Consider the following 25,396-nt stretch of genomic DNA (forward strand, 5'->3'; position numbering starts at 1 on the left):
TCACTCGCCGCAGCGAGGTCCAACTGACACGTAAGCCGGGGAAACGTGGGCAATACGCCAGGGGAACACAGCCCACAACAGCCACTCGAGCACAGCAGCTTCTTATTGCCTTTTGCTTTTTAAGTGACATAGGGGCTAGGGGATAGGTAGTGTGCAGGGAGGCTGCCGAGACAGTGGAGAGCAAACAATCACCAGTTTCATGTCTGCACAGCTGTTTTATACGTAAGCTGTGGGGTGTGGCCGAGCTAGCCAGAGTGTCTTAAACAGATATCAGCTGGTTAAAACTGCGCAGTAATAACAATTTGTGCCAAAGAACATTTGGCACTTTTGTTTAACAGGGCAAGTCATTAAGCATACTTGTACGTGTGTGTCCCCCCTGTGTCCATCCCCCTTTAATGATACTCTCCGTAAACCAGTGAAGGTTTAGGAAGCGTGATGATGCCCAGTTGGAGATGGGAAATTAGAAGTTCCCATAATTCTCTCCTGTTTGATGAATGCCTGTCAGGTTTATATAACCATGGCAAAGATTGCTAAGGCTTTACAGTGACATAGGCTGTATCCCAATTCAGGGTCTGCAGCCTTAAAGTACGCAGCCTCAACGATCCTCAAGGGCCGCGTACTCAAAGACTGCTAAGGCCGGAAGTGCGAGGCTTGTGAAATGGGACGGTCTAGCCTCCGTTGCGCTGCCCAGGTTGCCTAGCAACCATGATACTGACAGCTGGAAACGTGTCATACAGCTGTGTTTGACAGAAATGAAGGAGAACATCTTTTGTTCATTTGTTTGTTTCTTTCTACATGAGCTTTGATCATTCTCTGTAGGATTAAGCTCAGCTATTGAACGGCGTATATTTTAAAGTAAAGGCTTTAAAACCAAGTTAGTACAAACGTCACTAATGTCACATAACTTTGCCGACATGTGGCCAACAGTAATGTTTTAATGTTCTTCGTTATTAAACATTTGCACATAAATAGGTGACATTATATTCAGTACTTACTTAAAGTTTACTCTTCGGCCGCCCCTCATCCGCCGTTTTTTTCGGCAAAATTATCCACACCCACCGCCGCGCTATGCATTCTGGGATATGTTGGGCCACGAAGTCTACACTTTTTTTTTTTTTAATTTTTTAATTTATTTATTTATTTATTTTTTAACTTTATTTAACAAACAATGAGTATACAACATATGAACAGATGAAGTATACAAAACAACAGAACATTAACACAAAAAGCCAAGGGTAAAAGAAAAAGGTAACAATTATAAGAATACACGCAAAAATTCACATACATATATTGTTTTGAGAGCCTTTTTGTTGGTGGAGTCTGATATTGATTGTATGTACATTTCCACATCCTTAAAATAATGACAGAAATATGGTGTTTTGTTAGTAAACTTACATTTATGGATAAAAAATTTAGCTAAAAGTATTAACAAATTTATCATAACAAAACATTTATCATACTTCTTGGGGAACTTAAAGAAACAGAATAAAACATTTTCCCATCGTAAAGAAAACTCCCTTAAAATATGGACAATAACAAACCTGCTAAATTCCTTCCAGAATCTCTGTGTAAAAGAACAGTACCAAAAAAGATGTGTCACAGTTTCTGGATGATCCCCACAGAAAGTACAATTAGTATTAATGTCCCTTTTAAATTTTACCATGTAGTGACTGGCTGGATAACATTTATGTAGAATTTTAAATGAGACTTCTTTCACCTTATTTACAATCAAATATTTATGGGGGACCATCCAGACTGTCTTCCACTTGATATCTGGAACATATCGGTTCCAATAAGATGTTATATATGGGAGAGAGACGATATCTTCTTGGAATAAACTGCGTATTCTCTTATTGCTGTTACCAAGTTCCTGTGAAAAGCAGATTTTCCCTATTGGTGACTCAGCTGGATCAGGGAGAGTGACTGAGGCAGATATTGAGCTGTCAGTGTTTTTATATAACATTAAAGTCGCTGAGGGTATGGCACCAAGCACCATTGAGAATTCCTGAACACTGATTGGAAAATTATATAGTGCAATAAAGTCGTTGTAAGTAAGTAGTTGTCCCTCTTTATTAACCAGCTGAGCCGCCACGAAGTCTACACTGCCACAGCCTTAAAATTCAGGGAAATGAAGGACGCATTTCAGGGCCGCATTTCGAGCAGCCTTTGAATTGGGACAGCCTTCGGCGCGCCGCTGTGACGTAATCGGCCTTGAAATGCGTACTTTAAGGCTGCAGACCCTGAATTGGGATACAACCATAGTGACATGGACATATATCTTTACACACTAGCCAGGTTGCACTGTGGGTAATACAAATTCTAGATGTGAAATATAAAGATACGAGAGAGTCATAGCAGACTTTCAGGTTTTAATCCAGATGCAAGAAAATTTAATTCAGATTCCACAAAAAGCCAGAGAAGGTGGAGCGAAAAGGTCGGCAGTAAAATTTACTTACATCGTCATATTTACATGGCTTGATCTTTATAAAGACACCAAGAAGTTTTAAAAATATATTTAAAAAATGTTTGTGTGATAATTCAGAAGAAAGCAGTGTGACGCACAGCACATATACACACACACATCCACCTGTACACTGACTAACACAACATTCACAATGTTAAACGATCTTAGTCTTTAATCAAGTTGCTGCTACGTGTTATGGCTCCATTTGTGTTCTCCCAGGTATAATTTTGAATTCTACAGTTTGAGCCATCTTTCCAATTTATTGTACAATATAGAGTCACACTTTGTCTAACTCCTGCAGTCTTGTTGCAGTTCAGTGACACAGCTGAAAGACAAAACATCAACATATGATATTATTCAATTTGTTACTCTCCCTAATGTGTTTGCAGTGACCAGTTTAACAGTAATTATTACAAGCAGTATAGACATACCTTGACCTGATGAGACACTGCTTTGTAGTGCATAGAACAGACTCAGACATGCCCACAGATGGAACATGCTGGAAGCTTCACTGTGTTTGGAAACTAGAGGAAAGAAGAAAAGATATGAGGATCATTCTGAGAGCATCTTTAAAAAAAATGAAGAAACATACTGGTTGGTTTATTGAAACCTAGCGTTTAATTTCAGCAGGGGAAAGTGCAGTGATTTGTGCCAGCGGGTAAGTTGTGCCGCCCCTTGTTTCTAGTGAACCATAGAAGAAATTGGTCATGAGACCGGACATTTTTGATTTTTGAAGATGTAAATCTGAAAGTAGTTGTGATTGTCATTGTGAAGTTCGTATCAAAACCAAATCCTACACTTACATTGGATTGGTTGATGGTGCTGACACTGGTGCAAAGTTTTTAAGGTGAAGTAGTAATAGGTCTGTGAATTTAAAGCCCTTCTTCCTGCCAACAAGTTTTTTCAAAAAGGTCTCAAAGACTTTAGAGTCAGACCTGTTACAAATCGTCAACTTTTCTTTATTATCAGGTGTGTTTCCAGAATCACTAAAAACTGCTGTAATCAAACCTATACTGAAAAAGGACAATCTTGACAAGACACAAATGAACAACTACAGGCCGATCTCAAATCTCCCATTTTTAAGTAAGATCATTGAAAAAGCAGTTTCTCAACAGCTCAGTTACTTCTTAAAACAGAATAATTGCTACGATGCCTTCCAGTCAGGTTTTAGACAGAACCACAGCACTGAAACCGCTCTGACCAAAGTGTTTAATGACATATGTCTGAATACAGACAGTGGAAAAATGTCAGTCTTAGTTTTACTGGATCTCAGTGCAGCATTTGATACAGTTGACCACAACATATTACTCAAACGACTGGAGAACTGGACAGGTCTTTCAGGAACTGTACTAAACTGGTTCAAAACATACTTAGAAAACAGGAAATACTTTGTATCAATAGGTAACTTCACATCTGAGCAGACAAGTATCACATGTGGAGTTCCCCAAGGTTCCATCTTGGGACCCCTTCTGTTTAACATCTACATGCTCCCACTGGCACAGATTATAAAGAACAACAAAATAAACTACCACAGCTATGCAGATGACACACAAATATATATCACAATGTCACCAGGAGACCGAGGCCCTGTACAGGCTCTTGGTAAATGCATTGAGGAAATCAATGACTGGTTGTGCCACAATTTTCTCCAGCTAAACAAAAACAAAACTGAGGTAATAGTCTTTGGCGCCAAAGAAAAACGATTACAGGTCACCAGAGAACTTCAATCTATACATCTAAAAACCACAAACCAGGCGAGAAATTTGGGTGTAGTGATGGATGCAGACCTAAACTTAGAAAAACACATTAAGACAATTACAAAGTCAGCTTACTATCACCTCAAGAATATTTCAAGGATAAAAGATCTGATGTCTCAACAGGACCTGGAAAAACTAGTCCATGCATTCATCTTTAGTAGGCTTGATTACTGTAACAGCATCTTTACAGGTCTACCTAAAAAATCAGTCAGACAACTACAGCTCATTCAGAACTCTGCTGCTCGAGTCCTCACTAAGACCAAAAAAGTGGACCACATCAGTCCAGCTCTGAGGTCTTTACACTGGCTGCCTGTCCGTCAGAGGATAGACTTTAAAGTTCTGATGCTGGTCTATAAAGCTCTGAATGGTTTAGGACCAAAATACATCAGTGACCTCCTGACCCAGTATGAACCTTCCAGATCCCTCAGGTCATCTGGATCTGGTCTTTTATCAGTTCCCAGAGTCAGAACCAGACACGGAGAAGCTGCATTCAGCTTTTATGCTCCTTATATCTGGAACAAACTCCCAGAAAGCCTCAGATCAGCTGAAACACTCAGTTTATTTAAATCCAGGTTGAAGACTCACCTGTTCTCAGCTGCATTTGAATAAAGCACCAAATCCACACTTTTAAGCTTAAATTTCAAAACTTACATTTAACTACTGATTTTATCTGTTGTTCTGATTTTATCTGTTTTGATTTTATATACTGTTTTGTTTGTTTGTTTGTTTGTTTGTTTGTTTGTTAATTAGTTAGTTAGTTTATTTGCTTGTTTTAATCAATTCTAAATCATGCTTTTTATTTGTTCTTGTTTCTAATGTCTCTGTAAAGCACTTTGAATCACCTTGTTGTTGAATTGTGCTATACAAATAAACTTGCCTTGCCTTGCCTTCTTCACTTTCAAGGAAAATGATGACGGAGTCATCCCTAGAGTAGATGTGCATAAAAACAGCCATCCACACCACACAAACTTGGTGATACTGCCAGAAGAGAGCAGTGGGTAGCATCAATGAGTTCAAGTGTTGTTACGCCGCGTTTAAGAAAACTGACTTTTGATGTGCTCATGTGGCAGAATTGACTTATGTAAAATTGGCCTTTGAGGTTTTAAACAAGTTTAAATTAACCTTAGACAATTAATTTTGTGTTAAATTTGTGTAGCTGTTATATAACATTACAGTTTCTGAGATCAAAGTCTACTGTTTTACTTTCATAATCAATGGCACCCAAGGTATTCTCTCCAAAGGCACAACTTACCCTGCACCAGGGGCAAGTTGTGCCACAAGACCACTTTTTTTTCAGAAAGCTATATTTCTTAAATACTATATGTGTGATTGTTCCCAGGGACGCACGACATCCTGAAATATATTTACATATTTTATTTGGAAGCATTACAGTCATGGTTTTAAGTAAAACATGGCACAACCCACCCCATCGTCCCCTCCTACTGTTTTGTTCATAAATTATAGTCACATCAAGGTTTGAGAAGAAGCTGTTATTAAAACCTGCATTTCAACAAAGAGCTGTCAAAGGACATCAAGGACGAGACTGTAGAGAAACTGCTGCTCAGATAAAACCTAAATCGAGGCGTATGACCCAAAGAACACCATCGCCACAGTTAAGCATGGTGGAAACATTATGCTATGGGGCTGTTTTTCTGCCAAGGGTAGGGGACGACCTCCAGCATGACAATGACCTAAAACATACCACCAAGGCAACAAAGGAGTGACTAAAGAAGAAGCACATTAAGGTCATGGAGTTGACTAACCAGACCTGAATGCTTGAGGATTTCTCTGGATTTCATTGAACTATTTCATCTTTATGTGTTTTCTGAGTTTAAAGCTGCTGTGTGTATTGTTTCTACACCTCAACTGTAGTTGTCACAATTGGTGACAAATACTTGTGATATCGTGTGATGTCACGGCAAGATTATACAGAACCATGCCACTACATGCCACGCTGTATTGTACGGTTACACCAATCATACGTTTTCTGAGGTAATACAAGCAGTTATAAGGGTGACAAATCTGTCAAGCGGTGAGTGTTGATATGGTGAGTAGTTTAAAAAAGGGAGGTACAGATTCATATCAGCAGATCTCTGAGTTTATTGCTTAACAGAAACTAAATGAAAAACCCACAAGACAGATTACAGATGCCATTTCTGTGTCTCTGCTTATCTTCATCTCCAAGTCCTTACTGTACTAAAGACAGTGTTAACTTTGTGAGAATACTTCATGTAGATCATGAACTGTTGTCATGTGTCCATTCACTTACATTTACACACACATTAAAGTAGAATGACTCAATATAAGTAGGTGTATGAGTTGATGAGGCATGTACTCAAAGTGATCACATCTGTAATGTTGAACTGGTAAATTGTACAGTGTGTGATAACTGCTGCGTTAACATGCTCATAACAGCAGCTAATGAAAAATGCTATGGGCGGTTCAGATGTATAACAACCTTTCTTGTTCAGCATTGCCCTTTAAGGATGTGGACTGTGATACATGCACAACAAACTAATAGATTAAGATGTCCCATAAATACACAAACACACTCACTGGTTTTATAATTTTGAGTCACTGGGAGTTATGGTTTCCTGTGGCTGACACAGCAAGCCAAAAAAAAGAAAGAAAAATAAAATGGAAAAATGATCAAATCCTGAGAAAGTTATGGAATAACTTAAGTCCATATTAAAATCCAACAGGAGTCAATAATGGTCTAAACAGTCAGATCAAAGTAATTCAAATAGGATTTAAATAGGCTGGCTGAAAGGAAAAAGCTTGACGTAATAACCAATTTCACTTTTTAGACTCAACGTTTTGCTTTTGTAAATTTGGATCAGCAGGTCTCAGTTACCCTCACGCATGTCTATCATTTGTTAAAATATGAAGCAGCAGCAGCACGCACCTGTTAGAGAGCTTGTTGCTTTAAGAGCATCTGGGGACAACTCAGAGTAACACCACCGATTATAAATGCCGCTTTTTTTTTCTCTTTTTTTTTTTTTTTTAACCACACACCAGCGCTGCCGGAGAAACATGGTGCTGATGTTAAACTCTTACAAACTTTTTGAAGATTAAAAACACCCCACAAGTGTTTTTTAGATGATTTTAAGAAATGGTATTCATCTGAATTATGCTACTGATGCTGACTGAAAACAAGGGGGATTTAAAATCAAAGGCACGTTTGGTTTTTTGTTGTGATAATTAACTATGTTAATGTCTTTCCTTCTTTGAAGCTTGCAATATTGACTTTTTGACTGAGTGAAAACGGATTTGTTTCCTTGTATAAATCAAAAACATGTCCACCAAATGTGTTTTTCTCCATCCAAGAAAACAATAAATCTCATATTTTGCTTTAATTTGATGCGACCACAGACTGAACAACTTGGCAGGTGTTGGTGAGAAAACATCAGATGAGCCATTTCCCTTTGACTCAGAGACAACCTGGATCTAAATAATAAGCAATAATAAGTGTGAATATGCATGTTATTTCAACAGTGTCATAACCTTTTTCTTTAAATTGCCAGTTTTAATATTTCTTTTGAAGAAATTCAAAGATTAATCCATTTGTTCGCTTAATGACAGCACAGAAAATCTAAATATTTTCAGCCATCAATCATCAGTGATGCGTCTGTGGTGCTCCTAAGGCTCAAATTTTGGTCCCTTCTTGTTCTCTAGTTCTTCTATGCTTCCACTAAGACTATACACATTTCTCCTGTGACCTGTAGTACTGTTTTTCTATCTAGATTATTTGGTGATCAGCCTGGTTTGGAGAGATCAGCATCTTTTGGTTCTCAAAGGACCCAAAAAAATAATAATTTTTTTTTTTTTAAAAGTTTCCGGAGTGACGTCTCTTTATGTTATGACCAGGTCCCCCGACCAAAACAAAAAACCATCAGCATCAGAATGAGACAAGTCACTTATTTGTGAGAAGCATTTTTCTTTTTGTGCTTTACATAGGACATGAATGTTTGATCTTGTAAAACAATATGCATAACTTAATAAAAATACTAGTTTGTGAAACTGGAGCAGTGATACAAATGAAACCCTCTTGCAGCCTTAAACAGAAGGACTGTCCTTCCTCTGGGACGGATAATCTGAATAATGCATCAGACTTACTGTGACTGATTCAATAAGACACTGTTGCATAGTTATCACCGTGTTAGAGAGCACGCAGTCTTTCAGCTAGGAACAGTGGAGATGACTTTAGCATGGAAAACTGCATGATTCATACTGGACAGCTAAGATTCAAACTCATCAAATATACATTCAGCATCCACAGGTTCGGTTCATGAGTTCCAGTTGTGATAAAAGCTTCTGTTTTCTCAAGGGGTTATTGCTCTGTGACTCGACAGACTGATGGTTCACACTTGCTACAGATGTCACTTATTAGAACAGCTGGCACAGCAGGTGATCTTGTTTTTTGCCAGTTTAAGAACACCTCACTGCATTCACTGATTCACTTGGTATCATTTCTAAGTGTTTGTTTTTCTGCCCCTCACATATCATCAGGCTCGGCACAAAAGAGGCAGGCCCCCCCCCCGTGGTTAAATGGAAGAATGATCTATTGAGACGTCAGTCACTGGTCCGTCATTCTGCGTCATCCACAGTTTTTTTAGAATATGTGATGGTCCAGGCAGAAGCACAATCGAATAGCTGTCCATTCATGTCTTTAAAGGAAGACGTTCCCTTTCTTCTCACCACTGCATGTGTGGGGGCTGTGCGTGGCCGTGACTCTGATCTCTGTACTCTGTGTGCAGCAACTTTCTGGCCTGTGACGAGTCCTGACCCTCCAGCCAGTCCTGATAGAGGGTGTGCAGGGTAGGGTTGAATTCTGGGAGCCGGACTGGAAGGCTGCTGTAGATCTCCTCCATCTGGTTGACCAAGGCTTTGTCCAGCCGGCCTGCACCTCCCTCACTCTCAGCCTGACCGCGGCCGCTCAAGCACCCTGAAAGGAAACATAGGAGGAATGTTAAGGGTCATAAATCTTAAAGAGCTGGCAGCAGCATGTCTGAGCTCATGGGCCGTGATGGGCGTTACCTCCGGGGCAGGACAGCACCTCCACCAGCTGATAAGGCACACGTCCCTTTCTCATACGGTGAACCAGAGTCTGGATGTTCCTGAAACCATAGACAGCAGCAAACTGCAGAAGTGTTTCACCATCCCGCTCTAGTGTCACTTCCTGGAAGTCCCGATTCCTGTAAAGTCACCAGCAAAGGGATTATACACAGATAATCAAAGAAAAGTGATCTTTAACTGATCCATCCACTGCCGTGTTTTAAAAACCCACATCACACTGCTAAGCTGATTAAACTGGTTTTTCACCTTTACACAGACAAACTAGCAGCTCTTAAGTACAGGCTGACACAGCAATGTGGGGAGTGTAGGATCACAGGGTCAGTCTTAGTTCAAAGTTGGTGAAGTTGGTGTGACAACAAATTTTGTATTGCTCATTGTTAATAATTGAATTGAAAGGAATTTAAAAGCAGCAGATGTGCATAAAGTTGACAATGAAGAAGGAAAAAACACCTTCCGCGCATCTGTTGATGCGCCAAACGTACAAACAACCACAGTAATGTCATAATTTCACATTAACAGATGGACAAATGGATTAAAACCCTAACACCATCTCCAGAATGACACAACCGTGAGGTATTAGAACACAACTATGCCGACTGGGCCGTCTCTCACCTGAGGGTCTTATATGTGATCTCCTGGACGTCCACACCAAAGAGTTCTTTAGCAGCGTGTTTGAACACGTGTTCCAGGAAACCTTCAGAGCCTCTGCCGTCATGTCTCACCAGCGCCACGTCTCCACCGTCTCCCAGCCTACAGTCACAGTCAAAGCTGCATTGACACAGGCTCAGAGGTTGTATCCAGTCACGTAAACATTACACATCAAAGTACAATTTATTAACACTCCAACTACATAGCACTGACGTCATCGTTTACATTATTAAAAACAATGATCCCAGCTACTCACACTTGGTCCAGTGGAACTGAGTCCAGCTCCTCCACCGACACCTTCCTCTGCTCCATCAGGTAATAAATCTGCCCTGGAACATGAAACATGACTCTTACTTTGACAGTGCTCTCTTTCATTATCAACTACAACACTCACTGGCCACTTTATTAGCTACACCTGTTTAAAGGCTTATGTACAGATGGTCAAGACGACCTGCTGAACTTCAAAGTGAGCATCTGAATGTGGGAGAAAGGTTCTTTAAGTAATTTAACAGCATTTTTGTTCATCTGAGTATTTCAGAAACTGCAGATTAAAGTTTTTCCACCCAACCATCTCTAGGTTTTAAAAGCTGGATAGTGTAGTGGTAAGACTACACTCTTCTAGAGTGGTGGTCGCAAGTTCAATTCCCACCCGGTATCCAGTAAGGGTCCTGTCACGGCACGGCTATGTCTGCAGCCTGTTCGCAGTTCAGGACACAAGCATTTCACTGCATGTTCACTATATGTTGAACTGTGTATGTGACAAATAAAATTTGTATTTGTAAAAAAGAAAACACAATGGCTTGTTCATGCGAGAGGAAAATGAACGGAATATTATGAGCTGACAAGAAGGCAACAGTAACTCGAATATGTCATTTTCTGCTGTGACATTCAGGTGGTTTGGCATAAACAACATGCTGCCTAGTATGAACTGTTACTGGTGATATTTTCTTGGCACACTTTGGACTGCAGCTGAGCACTGTTTAAAAACCACAGTACAGTTGCTCATCATATCCATGCCTTTATGACCACAGTGTACCCATCTTCTGATGGCTGTTTCCAGCAGGATAATGCACACAGTTGCACTGATGTCAAACTGGTTTCTTGAACATAACAATGAGTTCACTGTACTCAAATGACCTCAACAGTCATCAGATCTTAATCCAGCAGAGCACCTGATGATGTGGTACATCATAGATGTGCAGCAGCTGTGTATCATAGTAGTATGAACTGAAACCTCGGAGGAATGCCTCCAGCACTTTGTTGAATCTGTCCATCTATGCCACTAAGGCTTTTCTGAAGGTAAGTGGGGTTCAACCAAGTATTAGCAAGGTATACCTAATAAAGTGGCCAGTGAGTGTACATTTTACAGTGATACATGCAGTGATACTCTGGTTGAAACAAAGAAAGTGAAGAAGAGGAAACATGGTTGGTTGGTTGGTTGGTACATGCAGGTGCATCAAATGAGTGCGAGTGCAGATTTCTTTTTTAGCCACAGCTGCAGCTCTCCCACAGTTGCTCACTCTGACATGCTCTGTCATACTGGGGTCAGCTGCTCTTAATCTTAAATGGATCTAGAGACAAATGGCTGAATCTCAAGAAAACAAAAGAAACCAGATCAGCATCCTGCTGGCATAATTACAGTGATTATATTCGAGTATCCATTATGACCTTTCTGAAGAACATTATAGCTGTTTAAAGCAACTTGACGAGACTCTTGGAGGAAACCTTTTAAGGATATCAAGTAATTCAGCCTTTCCACTGCACAAACAATCCTCAGGTTTCAGATACACCTCTAGACAGTAAATGTGTTCTGCTGAAACCAGAGAGAGGGGTCTAACAAACTCTAATATGGTTGCAAATATGGTCTTTTTAAAAATCTTACCTGAGGTAAGTACACAGTCTACATCCCTGGTCTCCAGCATACTGTTGTAGAACTCTTCTCTGACAGCTTCTAGCTTTTTATCAAAGCAGGGAGCCACCACCACATGGTAGAGTTTCTCTGGACTCAACTTCTGCTAGTACAGAAAACACGACAAAGACATAATAAGAGAGATTCTCTCTCATAAAATACAGAACTCAGTCTGACATTAGCCTTGGATTGTTCAGGTTTGAGACAGTACAAACACTCTGACTCAGATGGAACGTGTGGTTTGGGACGACGTGACTACATCAGGTGATCAAATACTGAACATTTAGAACAGCCTTTTGGCTCACAGTGATTTTTACACGTTTGGTAAATTTACCTCTTTAATTTTACATTATTTTAAACTTTGGCTACATTTTTAAACATCATTTTAAAAAAACAAAAAACAACCCACAACAGTTATTTTGAAGGATTTTAAGTATTCTTTTTAGTATAATTTAAAATGACAGTTATCATTAAACAGAATAAAAAAAAAAAAAAAATCGTAATGGCATAGATCCACTCTGTGTTCTCACTGCACCTGAGAGTGGTGAAATCTGATACCCTTGGCACTACTATTGGCTGGATGCCACACACCCACTGCCCAAAGGTTGAAGCCCAGGAACATGTTGACCACAGCAAAATAACAAGAAAATGTAGCAATGGAGACAAGTGCCAGGGTCATCTGCCTGCATTGTTATGGCTTATTTTAGTGGGTCGCAAGTCATTTAAAAGGATGATCTTTGTATGTATAAATGAAGTTATATCTGGTTGTATTTACAAGTGCTACTGGCACTACTGAATATGCCAACAAAACATCCCAGCTAGCAATCATGAATAACTACGCATGTTCTTTTTAACCTTCTGCTTTTTCCTCAATGACAGTTTAATAAAAGAGCTTTAACACGAGGTGTTACACATTTGTCGGGCTTCATTTCTGTTGCAGGATATTTTGGCTGAGCTGCTGTTAAGATTTTAGGAGCGGTTCATTAACATTAGTTCATTTGATGCATTATTTTTCTGCATTTTGTGACAGCTTAAATTAGAGGTAATTTAACACAGGGCCTCAGAAGTGGTGAAACTTGTTTTGGTAAAGCACTTCCTGAACTACAACAAGTCCTAGAACCACATGTTGGGTGAGCAAAGTTCCCGGTCTTAACCTATTAGAGACTTTTCTAATAGAAAAAAGATTTAGAGCAGCATGAAGACCTTTTAGCCAATAAATGTTAGCCATCAGTCCCCATCAGGCTGATCACCTCTTACCTCCATTATATTTAACTCTTACGCCTATACAACAGATTAGTTTTCATTTATTTACCCTTCCTTATTTGTCGACAGACACTTAAACAAGTGGTAGAAAGACCTCCAATTACCCTGAGACCTTTGACTGTGAGTTGTCACAGTGGATCAATGCTTACCTGCTGTTTAGAGAAGTAGTCTTTGATCAGACACCCCATGATCTGTTGGGGAGACCTGGCTGCGCAGATATGAGGAGTGACCAGGCTGCCCAGAACACGCTCTGAATAGCGGATCCACCCTGTAAACACACAATGTTAAAATAACCCTTAGCCTACTGTGCATGAATTGAAGTTGTTTATTTTAAAAACACACACCAAGAGATAAGAGGAAAAAAATCCACATAGTCCAATACATTTCTTTCATGATGATAAGCCAGCTTGCTATTTAATTACTGGTCGTTCCTCACCTGGAGGCGAGCAAAGCCCTCCTCCATGGCCAGTGTTAAACCCCACAGGATGAATACCTGGGTGTCTGCATGCACGTGTATAGCCGCAATTAAAGACCAAAAAAGTTCTAGCGTCCTATCTCTGATAAAGGGAGTGGTGCAGGAAGAGCTTCCTATCTTTCCCCAGCAGCTCTCTGCTATCTGCACCTCTAAAACCCCAGGTTCAGCACACGCACAAAAATTCACTCAAGAAAGAGCCCGGGGACTTGCAGAACAAAGAAATCTTAAAACTGAGGCAAACACCAGCACAGATGATAATCACACTGACAAACCAGTACAACGGGGTGGGGGTTTGAAAAAAAGAGGAGAAGAAGAAGCAGCAGTAAAGAGTGGGGGGAGTATGAGGAAGGCAAAGAAGAGAGGACTGTTTACCTGGACAGGAGGAGGTGAACATGGGCAGGGCGTGGGAGTCATGGTGCCTCCTGCGATATCGCTGAATAAACTCCTTTTGACTCTCTAGGATGCTGAAGCCAGCTGCCAGAGTGGTGTCAAACACATATTGCACTCCTGCAGGGAAAACCCAGAGTGACGAAGCAGAATGCACACAACAAACAGGGAAATGTTGAACATGTATGATAAATACCAGGGCGTACGGGTAATCCGTGCACACCTGCTTGCAGAAAGGTAAACTTAAGTCTGTTTAGCAGAAAAGTGGGAAGTAAGGCCAAAAAAAAAAAAAAAAAAAAAAAAGGAAGTAGCTTTTTTTAAATAACAAAACAAGCTAACAACAGAAAGAAACAAAATGGAGAGAGTAGGAAACTTATGGTAAAGTCTACTTCGTATTTCATAAAAGAAAAAAAACTCAAATCACCGATGTGCTTGAGGAAGCCGCAGAGCTTGTGGGCCGCTTCAGTGATGTCCACACCGAACTTGACAGCAAAGAAAGGCAGAGACTGCGGACACACCGACGCCACCAGCACCTTGTGCTTCGACGCATCACACTTCTGACAGGGACAGAGGAAGGTGTTGTTTAGCAAGCGCAACAAGGCAGCGCAGAAACACTCCCTGGTTTCAGAGGAAGTGTACCTTATTCAGCGCCAGAACTCGCTCCACTTCCTCCAGACCCTGCTGAGAAATCTTCAAGGTGTCCTCGTCTGACAGACAGCCGTCACAGGACAGGCATGCGCTCAACAAAAGCTGGGAGCCTTCATTCCCCTGAAAAAATTAGATTTTTTTCACCCCGATAACCTTTGAAGTGGGCTACGTTTCATCTTCCTGTACTGGTTATTACCTGCCTTAAGCCTACTATCTGCTAAAAGCATCTTAATCTGAATCATGCTGAAATAAAGAACTGTAACTTTTTAGACTTTATCCTCCCTGTGAACTCCAAACAGTCTGAAAGGATGCATGAAATGCACATGCATGAACACTGCTTAACATGGGAACATGATGAGGACTGATTCATGTAGAGCAATTAATGACTAGAGTGCACTGGGTAAGCAGATACTACCTGCCCATTGACTTCTTCGCTTTCCTGGTTTGAGTTGGCCCCATCTTCGCTTTGCTTCTTATTGCACTGTGTGTAGAAAGATCGATAAACTCAGCTCAGAACTGAGAGCAAGAAAGAGGCAGTCAACCAACCCATTTATGAGACAGCGTAGTGCTACAGAGCCATCATCATACCTGTTTGGTGCAGTTCTCGCACTTCTCCTTGCGCTTGGCTATGTTGACCACTGACATTTTCTTCAGCAGTTATATCTTTAAATTAAGAGATACACACAGAGATTAACATCCCAGCTCCACACAGCCTAAGGTTTCCTGTAATGAAGGCAGAGGCGACTACTCTTTGCTGTTTAATTAACTCCACCTTCCACTGACTGCTTCCAGCGTCCTATCACAGGCGGGCGTTTTTATCATAAACAAAACAGCTTTATAATGGTGGGAAACTGAGTGCAAGCACAAGCTAGTCTTCTGTCATTACATCCCAAATTGCTCGGGTTAATTATATAAACAGAGTCAACAGAAACCGCCACGAAGTCCATTACGTCAGATTGCGTGCGCGTGAGGGGAAGCGCGAGAAGTATGGGCTGGAAGCTACCGTGCTATTAAAACCTATAGAGAGTTAGCTTGTTGTATAGAAACAGTCTTACTTTCATATGATACAAAAACACTTTTAAAAAAAAATCTAGTTTGGGGTGAATATATTTATCTTTAAATAAGAGTAGCCAAATCCTTAAGCATGCCTCACGTTAACAAGCTACCTGGTATTTTAGTTTTGCTGCCCTTAAATATACCACTTGAAAACACGCCATTTCGGTCCAGGCCTTTTTTGGGGTTTCTACATTAATTCCTGTGTGGGACCGAAGCGTGTATGCTGGTTTAACGGCGCGGCAGACGCAGTGTTAACGCTGCAAGGTCGAATTTTAAGGTAACTCACCGGACGGTTTATTTCACTGCTCTTTCGGACAAAGACATGGGAAAAATGTAGAAGAGCAGCCAGTGCTAAAGAAGACTACATACAGGTGAACTCGACAGTTACTCAGCACCCTTCGTTTTCCGGTCAACTCGTCTGTGGACGGCGTCACCGCCACTGTTGGCCGCCAGGCTTGAACCTCTGCGGTTATTTCATAATACTCTAACTGCCGCTTACAAAAGCGACGAGACTCCTCTAGTGTCCAAGCCAGTCGTCCGACTCCATTGTGTACCCCGGCGACCTCTGAGCGCATGCGCAAACTGGGTACGAGTTGCTCCGGAAGCTCGTGTGTAGAAAGACGTCTTCTTACCTCACTTCACACTAAATTCAAATGTGATAGAAACAGCTTTGATAAAAACTCAGTTTAGGTATTTCTGAAAAGAAAACCTGTGTGGTTATTATCGAGTTATGAACGCCTTTTCAAATTGTTACTATGTTTGAAACATTTAAGTACACAATCATATATACTACTTGCTTGCTTATGGTAGGCGTATGCAGGCAAATGTAATGTTTAAATGTAAAATTTAAAGTAAAAAAACCTTCCTTTCTTTCTTACTTACTTTTTTCTTTCTTAAGCTTTTATTTTGAAGGCGTGATGAAGTAAAGCTCGCCCTGTTCCTGGAAGGAAGTGTTTCCCCTATGGGACTGTTTTGTTGCAATAATATGAATAGAACTTCCTTATAATTTCAGCGGTTGCGTTCCCTTGTACGCATTCTTCTTTCCTAAATCTACAAGGCAAAAATTTATAAGAAAAAAAGGCGATTTTAAGGTAAGCAATACAGATTTCATATTACTGTGTCTTTACCTGTTCTGCAGAGGTTCTTGGTATACGTCACGCTGAGTGATCGTGGTCAGCAGCAGCAGCAGGGGCATCTTTCTTGTCTCGTGTTTTCAGATCCAGTTAAAAAAAAAAACCGTATGTCTGATCAGAAACATATATGGAACAAAAATGTAGATCAAGCCACGAGAACAGTTTGAGTTTTATTTTGCCATCACCCCTGTACAGCAGTACAGCAGCAGGTAGGTCTATGCCACTCAGAGGACTGAAACATGTTAAAACATCAATGTGTGACCATGAAACACATTTCATCTTTGATATTTCTTCAGTTAGAAAACAAACAAACAAACAAACAAACAAAAGATCCACTGCTTACAGCAACTTGTCTGGATTATTTTTGAGAAACCATCTTGGTTTATTTTGAAGTAATCCAAGCTTGTCTGATTTGCAAGGGAGGCTCTGGGGTAAAAAAAGTGAAGACTTGGTCCCTATTGAACAGCTGTTACTTTGCTGTCTGGGCATTGTATTGAAGCAGAGCACAGGTCTGGTATAGCTCCTTTTGGGGTTTTGATTTGATTAATTTTAACTTAAAGATACGAAATATAAAAGCTGAAACTGAAAAAAGTACAGAAAATACATAGGGTGATTCACTAGTTGTTTACATTTCACTGAGCTCTGGCCCTGTCAGATTTATTATAATGGCAATTTGAAAATGAACACAGACGTGAATGTTTTACAGTGGCTCTTTAAATTGAGTTCACTTAAAACAGTCACTTCCTTTAAAGGAAAGGTCTGTGAAATTATGGAGTAAAGCAGGTTTTGCAAATTTTTGCACTTTTCCTACTGTAAGAAATCAAAGGTTTTAGTGTTTCTAAACTGCTGGGTTCTTGTCTTTGTTTAGATGGGATACATGACAGTAGAAGACCAGAGCTCCACCCTGCTCCACCTAAAGAGATCCCCGGGGATCCGTTCGTGGTCTCTTCTTGTTGGTAAGTTTGTTTTTTGTGCAAATGTTGTTCCCATACTCAAATATGACATGCGCTTTCACACTTCAGTGATGGAATATTCCCTTGAACTGCTCCAAAACCATAAGCCTCTTATTTACACTGCAGGTATAGCATCTGTTGGCTTAACAGCTGCATATTACAGCTCAGGTATGCAAGCTAAAATTTATATGATATGTCATCTTAACTTCCAACACTTGAGTACAGCTTTCTTTTCTTTCCTTGTGTTGCGTCGATCCCGCAGACAGCATCCCGTGGAAGCTCTTCTACGTGGCCGGCTGTCTGTTTGTGGCCATGCAGAACATGGAGGAATGGGAGGAGGCTGTGTTTGATAAAACCAAGAACCTGATTGAGCTTAAGACCTTCAGTTTATACACTTTAGTCCTGACTCTGTGGAGGAAGGGCCAAGAAAAAGGTGAGTAAAACCACAGAGGGGGCTGGTCACTACAGCTCCATTAGTGAGCTGAGAGGCCACAATAATGGATCTTACCATTGTGTTTTTTCTCTCCATCTCCCAGTTGTGCTGGATCTGGACCAGCTGTGCGATATCTGCGTACAGGAGGAAAGGGTGCGTTATTTGGGAAAAGGTTATCTGCTGATGCTGAAGCTGGCTGCAGGCTTCTCCTACCCCCTCACTCAGAGTGCCACGCTCGGGGGACGCAGGTAGGTCCCCGGCAGTTGACAGTTCAGCACAGGATCTGATTTAGTATGAAGTTGTTGCTAGATGAAAGATAAAATAGAGGTTTGATGTTTAGTTTTTCAGTATATTAACCCCATAAAATTAAAACTTGCAGTTAATACATGTTTAGCTACCAGTTTATTAGAGGGCTCGCAGCTAAAACACAACAACTGTATAAGAGATCCTTCCTGCATTGATTTATTTTGTGGCCAATCTAGAGGCTAGAATTTATGTTGCTGTTAAACTGTGCTGACTTCTACAGATAGATGTTTGTTATTCAGCCTGCCCTCATCAATAAATCAATCAATAGCTCTCTTACACAGTTCAAACAAAAACCAAAGAACACAGAATTGACTCCAAAACAGTTCTGTTAGATTTTAATTATTTTAGCTAAGAAACCACCAAGTAGATGTGTGTGCCAAGTGTTATATAAACATTAAATGAGTCGCCTGTCTTCACCGTTTAAATCAGTTCAAATCAATTATATCTCTACAGCGCCAAATCACAACAATGGTCGCCTCAAGGCGCTTTATATTTTAAAGTAAAGACCCTATAATGACACTGAGAAAACCCCAACAATCATATGACCCCCTATGAGCAGGCACTTGACGACATTGGGAAGGAAAAACTCCTTTTTAACAGAAAGAAACCTGCAGCAGAACCAGGCTCAGCCATCTGCCACGTCCGGTTGGTGGTGAGGTGTGGGAGACAGGACAGAAAAGACACACTGTTTGCTTTCTGGTGTTCACTTTAAGATTGCTAACAGGAATTATTGTTGCATGCTAATTAGCTATCGAGATGTGATGGCTAATAATACCCTGCACAAAAAGTACCACAGCACTTTGATTACTACGATTTGAGATGAACATTTATTCATGAATACACTGTATTAATATTTGGATTTATTTGGATCTGTTTTCTGCACTCCGGTTACTCCTCAGTGATGTGGAGGCAGTGGCTGCTCTGCTCAAGCGCTTCCTGGCACTGGAGGAACTGCAGAAACGTCGGCAGCAGGAGTATGAGGCTGAGTACGGGGACGTAGAGGATGAAGATTCTCTAGACAATAACACCGACTCAGATGAAGCAGACAAGCTGTGATCTGTCTGAAGTGTAGTGTTACTCTAATGTAAGGGAGATTTAATTAGGGGCATTGCAGCAATGCAGAGGCATTACAGAGGGTGAGGTTTGTGCAAGGCCCTTAATATATAGCAAACTCTAAGCATGTGCATGCATGTGGAACAGCAGGGAAAATAACCCTTAGTTTCTACTTACAGTCTTCCTTGTTTGTATTTTTACTGGTAATACAACCATTCAGTTATATGTTGTCCTGCAAATGTTCACAATTTAGGAAATCTTGGAACAGACCTTTTTATTTCCCTTTTGTTACATTCTAAGTGGAGTCTTCTTTAAGCGAGTATTATTTCATCATCTTTGAGCTAATTACTGTTTGAGAGCACACTCCAGATTACAGATTTCCCGTGCCTTCCTACTGAATTTGAGTGCTTGTGTATGTGAGCCTCAGGAAAGTGCTTTTCCCACAGTTTTCTGGACCACCCCGCTCATAATTGTCTTTTTGCGTGTTTATTTGAACCCAGTAGACAATCCAGATGAATGCATGTGTAAACTGTAATTGAGCATGAAGGATCTTCTGAGCTTAGTCAAGAGTGAATTATGTGTCAAATGCTTTGACGTCATGCTTGTCTATCTTGTAACCTTTACCTGTTGTTGTTGTTTTTTAAGTGAACCAAAGACTGTATCTCAGGAAAAGACTTTTGTGCTTTTGTCAAACTTTGTCTCATTCCAAGTTCAAATGTGTGCTGCTTTAAGGGAATAAACACTTTGTTTTTTTTAAACTAGGGTTTGATTTTTATTGTCATTGTTACATGTAGCTCCATTTACATATAGCAGTTTACTCTCACATAAGCGTAGAACCCTATATAAAATCACTCCTTTGAACTTTAGTGCCAGTGTGTGGCAGAAATTAGGAAGGCTTTATGTGAATTAATCAGCAATGTCAAAGACGGAAAAGTGATTCTATGGCACCATCTCCTTCAAACAGGCTGCAATATCCTCTGTTATCCTCTGAAGAGGAGCTGTTACAGGGCTGACGTGTTCCTCTATCCACTCCTGGACTGTTGAATCTGGGTAGAGACTGGCCATCTCCTCTCTCACTGCCTCCACCTTCTGCTGTAATGTAGCCAAATACCTGCAACGTGACCGGAAGAGAGTTTAAAGCCATACAAACTAAGGTTAAGACTTATCACGATGCTAGCTCACAGGCTGAGCTAAGTGCTAAAACGATTTAAATAACTGTTCTATTCTGCACATGCTTAGCACATATAAATGGAACCACAAAATATGAGTTTCATGGCAGCACTTACTTACAGGGGCCCTTTTTAACTATGGCCCAAAAACAAGTAACTTGTAGAGGTAAAACAAATTTTCTGTCTGTTTCCTTTGTGATTTCTGAAGAAGATATCAGTAAAGCAGATGTAGTTTCATCTCTAGGTTTTTCTCACAGAGCTATAACTGCTGTAAAACATATTCGTTCTTGCATTAAGGACTTCAAGCCTATCTGGCACCTCAGCAAGCTCCTTTTTGTACATGTTTTTCCCAACATCTGTTGCATTTATTATCAGGAAACTGGTGCCATTAAGCCAGTCCTGTTAGATTTTATGGGTAAAAGAGCATCATAAGGACATTAGAATTGCGTCACTTCATATCTTCTGAGCATCCCTTTGAGAATTTCAGGAAATAAAGACATTCTCTGTAGACTGGCTCTGGTAACTAGTTACCTAGAAAGGTGTGTTGCTACCACTGTCACACGAAATCTTGTCAGACATGATCCCTCTATGGTTTATTGACAGCATAAAAGATGCTCCAAACTTCTGGGTCTGAAAAGTGAAGCTATTGTGAAGTGCCCTAAACCTGAATTCTTCTCATTGGTCACCATGGAGCGATCCCATTAGCTGCACAGAGTCTACGAAAAATCGCTCTTGGCTCTGACCTCAGCATACATGTAGGATTACAAAGTGCTTGTTGGCCAAACAGGGTCACACCGCTTCTTCATTTTGGCTTAGCTTTTGTTAAATATCATGACACATATATCATATAGTTTAATTGAGGTTCTAGTTGCCTAATTTTAAGGATTTTAAAATATATCCTGTACATGCTGTACTTTCTTTTTACTATGACTGCATATTCTGTGTATTTTTAATTTTCCACATTTTGGTAAAACATAAGGAAGGTGTGCTCACAGGGATGCTTGGTTGTGAATCTGCATGGTGATTAGCGGGGTAACAGTTTTCCTCTGCCGCTGGTATGGGCTAAACCATCCTCTCACAAACCTGCAGAAACACAAGCATACAGTTAAATCTCTACACTGGAAAAAAATAACTCTCGACAAATCTCTAATAAAAATTTATTTGGCACCTGTTAGCTTCACATTTCTAAGTTATACATAGCGCTAATGTTAGCTTGTTAGCTAAAAGCGGGCTCTAACTAAAGTTAAATAAAAAAAAGATCAAACGAAGAATCAAAAAATTGTAGTATAACCTTTAAAGCTAATTGTCCAAAACCTAAAATGTAAAAATGAAATTTGTTTTACGATGGCTTCATATTTAGACTTCATTTTATAAACTTAGCAGCATAGCTTACATCACTGCTAACAGGTAGCCCGTGCACTATACCAAACACTATACCTAACATATCTGGCTGTCTTGTAGTAATTGCCAAAGTAGCAACACATATAAATATTTTTAATAACATTTTTAGAATGTTTTAAAATCTGTCCATAGACTTAATCCATTCCCACATCTCACTGAAACTGTTGTTCAATAACGACATGACTGACTAAATTTTAGTTCATGTTCGCAGCACACAAATATCCTTAATAAAGTGGTACACTGTGCACAAATCATAGATGCTAGCGTACAGACGTGAGGCTGAATTGGCATTCAATTCCATTTAATTCCATTTAAAATGAAATGTTATGATCATTTCCCATAACTTACATGCTGTTTTCAAAAAATCTTATATCTTCTGAATTGAGGAGTGCATTGAGCTCCACGATTAACTCAGCCAGCCTCCTTCCTGGGAACACTGTGTCAGCTACACATGTCCTGAGGGCCGTGGGGAATAAAATCCTGTTAGCTTGGAGATGCATACATAGATACAGTGATGGTGTTGTTTATTACAACGGTGTTAAATCTCACATTCCCATGGTCTCCACCTCCACTGATGAGATCCCCAGCTTCCCGGTTACTTTGCTCTGGGCCTCAGCACTGAACTGTCCGTGAAGGAGAGTCTGGAGACAGACTGCTAGTGATGGAATAGCCACTGGGATCAGCTCACACAGCACTGACAGATGGTCATACCTGATGAAGGGTAAATGATGGCCCACATAAACATCTTATTTTCCTTTTACTCCGTGGAGAACGTCCTCTGCTTCTTACCTTTGCCAGCCTGTGATGGCAATACCCTTTATATTTACAGCAGGAGACAAAGAAGCAGCCACCTTCAGCCACTGCAGGTGATTATCCAGGTGTCTCTGCGTGCTGGTCACACAGGTGTAAACACTGGTGGAGCCTTTAAAGGAGCTGGCTGCCCAAAGATCTGCCATACCGGCACTACAGTACTTCTCCAGCAGAGACACTGAAAAACATAGTTTGAGAATATTCAGTGTTTATTCTACTTACAAATGTAACTTAATGAATAAAGCGGATATATAGGTTGAGTTTTTCCCAAGTCTTTAAAATGTAAAAATGGCCATTCAGAATTTCAACTTAAATTAGCAAAACAAGCTCAGTCAATTTAAGATAACATGTTGAATCATCATTAGGTCACATATTTTTGGTTGTATTTACTCTGTTCATTTTTACCCCTCATTGATATCAAGTTCTTAAAGCTTCTGCATTTGAAAACATTCTGTACTAGCAAAAAGAAAACTTACAGAAGGTGAATTATTAGCCTGAAGTCAATAGTTTTGCAGTGCACTGTTTGATAATGTACATCTGTGTACTTTACCTACCAGTTTGGGACACATCCAGGTTTGGGGTGTAGTCCCACAACATAGGCTGGACGAGTCCCACTAAACCACTGGCTTCCATATGGATTAAAAAAACAGTAATTAAGAATATTTTATCATAAATAAATACAAATCATTTATACTGTACAGTTTTAGCACAAGAGTCTGAAATGTTTTTTTGTACTAACTTTATTGCAAAGTGGTTTTAGACAGTATTTAGACCCGTACACGTACAAGAACTTCAAACTACCCTGAATATCACCTCACCTTTCAGTGTGTCCAGGCTCATGCCTCTCATCATATCATCCCACATTATGATGGTCATATGAGGCCACGCCTCCTTGACAGCCCTGGCAACCTTGGTCACATGACTTAAGAACAGTTGCTCCACTGTACGCCCAGGTGAAGCCAGCCACAACTTGGACTCCTCGCCCTCACCCAGCATGTACACCTTGAGGACGCAAAGACGAATGTAAGAGATTCAGTTATACAAAAACAACTAGTTCCCCCCTGAAGACCGACCCCTCACCTCATCTGCTCCAATGTGGAGCGTGCTGATCCCCGGATGCAACTCCACTACCTGCCTCAGCATCTCCATCACCACCTTCACCCCCTCCTCTCTGTGGGGGTTCAGGGTTCCCACGCAGTGTGCCACCTCTCTTAGGTGCCACATGGATCGGTGTTTTAACACAAACTATGACAGAGATGAGATGAGCGCAGGGGCGACACAGAACTCCCATCTTAAAATTGAGCCACATGCGACACACCTCACCTCCATGTGACCAAATGTCTGCACGAGTGGGATCACCTCCATCCCCTTGGATCTGGCGAATTCCTGCATAGACAGCACCTCATCTCGGCTGAAAGTACAGCACGCAAAAATCAGACAGTCTGATAAACCAAAGCATTTCTACAGCAAGTCTGCACTTAAAATATCTCTATCAAACACAGGGAGGGTTATGATTTTATTAGAGGATCTTTTATTGTGAAAAGAGATTAAAAATCCACACACAGTAAAAACTATTTAAGAAGCACTAGATCCCCAAACTGCACCTGTAAGCAGGTTGTGCTGTTGCCTGGAGCAGCTTCAGCTCAACATCATAAGGAAACACATCCTCATACTCCACCAGCAGGCCATCCACTCCCAGCTCAGAGAAGAGCTCGATCAGCTGAGGATGTTAGCACACATGGGGAACTAAAAAGTGACAGAGCTGTAAATACTGTTCATGTTGCAGCAAGACCCGAGTGGAAGCTTACCCTGTGCAGGTATTCAACTCGTGGAGGAGCACCTTTTAAGTCCAGGTGCACCACTTTCTTCCCTTTAGGCCAAGGTGGACAGCTCATTCTGCATGCATACACAGAGCCCCACTCACTTGTACACTTTAATCACAGATGAAATGTTAATATTGTGGCGTAAGCCCGTTCTCTTACTGTTTACTATCAAAATGATGATAACAGCCGAGCTACCTACACTGTAGCCTAGCTATGTTGTTTTCGCAGCTATGCTCTGTAAGTGCAACTCAAAGAGACCCGAACGTGGTCCAATAGAAAAAAGGCTTTCCCTTCCCCGGAGCCAATAGGATTGGATTATACGGGGCAAGCAGGAAGTAGAGAGTTTCAGGAGCTTGTACAAGCTGTTGGCGGGGTGAGCGGTATGGTTTAGTGGAAGAAGGCAAGAGACTGCGGCCGTGTGTGACTGTATGCGTTTCTAAATGCTACGTAGTAGATGTTTTAAGGTGGAATGGCTCCAGTACGGCAAAGAAACGCGAAGGGTGCGAATGCAGCCGAGATAGAGAAGAAAATTAAAAGGTGAGCTTAAAAAAACCAAACAAAAAAACGTGCTAATGTGCTCACCTGTGCACAGCTGTACGGTGTGAAAGGGGAGTGTGTGCCACTCAGGTGCT

The 25,396-nt window shown here is 40.7% G+C and overlaps 4 protein-coding genes and 1 long non-coding RNA gene across 11 annotated transcripts in view; 2 read left to right on the top strand and 3 right to left on the bottom strand.

The window, feature by feature from the left end:
* Positions 1-2,731: 2,731 nt before the first annotated feature.
* Positions 2,732-3,027, bottom strand: LOC120736455. Its single transcript, XR_005696510.1, has 2 exons — positions 2,896-3,027; positions 2,732-2,789 (listed from the first exon to the last, which is right to left on the bottom strand). It is a non-coding gene; the product is annotated as an uncharacterized LOC120736455 (long non-coding RNA).
* Positions 3,028-6,303: 3,276 nt separating this feature from the next.
* narf (nuclear prelamin A recognition factor) lies at positions 6,304-16,289 on the bottom strand. 5 transcript variants are annotated; one of them, XM_040036659.1, is made up of 12 exons: positions 16,183-16,289; positions 15,216-15,290; positions 15,043-15,108; positions 14,619-14,747; positions 14,404-14,536; positions 13,965-14,099; positions 13,267-13,385; positions 11,828-11,960; positions 10,202-10,274; positions 9,910-10,047; positions 9,259-9,416; positions 6,304-9,166 (listed from the first exon to the last, which is right to left on the bottom strand). In XM_040036659.1, exons 2-12 carry the CDS (start codon positions 15,270-15,272, stop codon positions 8,916-8,918), a joined length of 1,392 nt encoding a protein of 463 aa, XP_039892593.1. In that variant the 5' UTR covers positions 15,273-15,290; positions 16,183-16,289; the 3' UTR covers positions 6,304-8,915. The 5 variants fall into 5 exon arrangements, with proteins under 5 accessions (XP_039892593.1, XP_039892592.1, XP_039892590.1 ...); XM_040036658.1 differs by having other exon boundaries at positions 16,053-16,286; XM_040036656.1 differs by having other exon boundaries at positions 15,970-16,285.
* Positions 15,756-20,319, top strand: LOC120736492 (cytochrome b-245 chaperone 1 homolog). 2 transcript variants are annotated; one of them, XM_040036666.1, is made up of 6 exons: positions 15,756-15,960; positions 17,685-17,772; positions 17,896-17,937; positions 18,032-18,202; positions 18,306-18,450; positions 19,408-20,319. In XM_040036666.1, the coding sequence occupies exons 2-6, from the start codon at positions 17,685-17,687 to the stop codon at positions 19,562-19,564; spliced, it is 603 nt and encodes a 200-aa protein (XP_039892600.1). In that variant the 5' UTR covers positions 15,756-15,960; the 3' UTR covers positions 19,565-20,319. The 2 variants fall into 2 exon arrangements, with proteins under 2 accessions (XP_039892600.1, XP_039892599.1); XM_040036665.1 differs by lacking the exon at positions 15,756-15,960 and adding an exon at positions 16,590-16,774.
* hexdc (hexosaminidase (glycosyl hydrolase family 20, catalytic domain) containing) lies at positions 20,178-25,061 on the bottom strand. The gene is made up of 11 exons (XM_040036655.1): positions 24,750-25,061; positions 24,546-24,661; positions 24,265-24,352; positions 24,022-24,186; positions 23,760-23,943; positions 23,496-23,567; positions 22,921-23,119; positions 22,681-22,842; positions 22,480-22,587; positions 21,724-21,813; positions 20,178-20,672 (listed from the first exon to the last, which is right to left on the bottom strand). The coding sequence occupies exons 1-11, from the start codon at positions 24,834-24,836 to the stop codon at positions 20,501-20,503; spliced, it is 1,443 nt and encodes a 480-aa protein (XP_039892589.1). The 5' UTR covers positions 24,837-25,061; the 3' UTR covers positions 20,178-20,500.
* A 49-nt stretch (positions 25,062-25,110) lies between these two features.
* Positions 25,111-25,396, top strand: part of uts2r2 (urotensin-2 receptor 2) — a 34,221-nt gene continuing 33,935 nt past the window's right edge. For both annotated transcript variants that reach the window (XM_040036663.1, XM_040036664.1), the window contains exon 1: positions 25,111-25,301. In XM_040036663.1, the coding sequence (XP_039892597.1) occupies positions 25,234-25,301 (68 nt within the window). In that variant the 5' untranslated portion in view covers positions 25,111-25,233. The remainder of the gene's footprint in view (positions 25,302-25,396) is intronic.

The sequence above is a fragment of the Simochromis diagramma genome, unplaced genomic scaffold (assembly GCF_900408965.1).
Source record: "Simochromis diagramma unplaced genomic scaffold, fSimDia1.1 OVJJ01000371.1, whole genome shotgun sequence".
Lineage (NCBI taxonomy): Eukaryota > Metazoa > Chordata > Actinopteri > Cichliformes > Cichlidae > Simochromis > Simochromis diagramma.

What these genes read in the sequence shown, in the direction of transcription:
- LOC120736492 (XM_040036666.1), top strand. Translation starts at nt 17,685, where the DNA reads ATGGGATACATGACAGTAGAAGACCAGAGCTCCACCCTGCTCCACCTA. An exon ending in TTCGTGGTCTCTTCTTGTTG is followed by an intron (nt 17,773 to 17,895) that starts GTAAGTTTGTTT and finishes TTTACACTGCAG; the next exon opens with GTATAGCATCTGTTGGCTTA. An exon ending in AGCTGCATATTACAGCTCAG is followed by an intron (nt 17,938 to 18,031) that starts GTATGCAAGCTA and finishes TCGATCCCGCAG; the next exon opens with ACAGCATCCCGTGGAAGCTC.
- hexdc (XM_040036655.1), bottom strand. Translation starts at nt 24,836, where the DNA reads ATGAGCTGTCCACCTTGGCCTAAAGGGAAGAAAGTGGTGCACCTGGAC. An exon ending in GAGTTGAATACCTGCACAGG is followed by an intron (nt 24,662 to 24,749) that starts GTAAGCTTCCAC and finishes TAACATCCTCAG; the next exon opens with CTGATCGAGCTCTTCTCTGA. An exon ending in CCTGGATGTGTCCCAAACTG is followed by an intron (nt 23,120 to 23,495) that starts GTAGGTAAAGTA and finishes TATGTTTTTCAG; the next exon opens with TGTCTCTGCTGGAGAAGTAC.
- narf (XM_040036659.1), bottom strand. Translation starts at nt 15,272, where the DNA reads ATGTCAGTGGTCAACATAGCCAAGCGCAAGGAGAAGTGCGAGAACTGC. An exon ending in GCGAAGAAGTCAATGGGCAG is followed by an intron (nt 14,748 to 15,042) that starts GTAGTATCTGCT and finishes TAATTTTTTCAG; the next exon opens with GGGAATGAAGGCTCCCAGCT. An exon ending in CGGCTTCCTCAAGCACATCG is followed by an intron (nt 14,100 to 14,403) that starts GTGATTTGAGTT and finishes TTTTCCCTGCAG; the next exon opens with GAGTGCAATATGTGTTTGAC.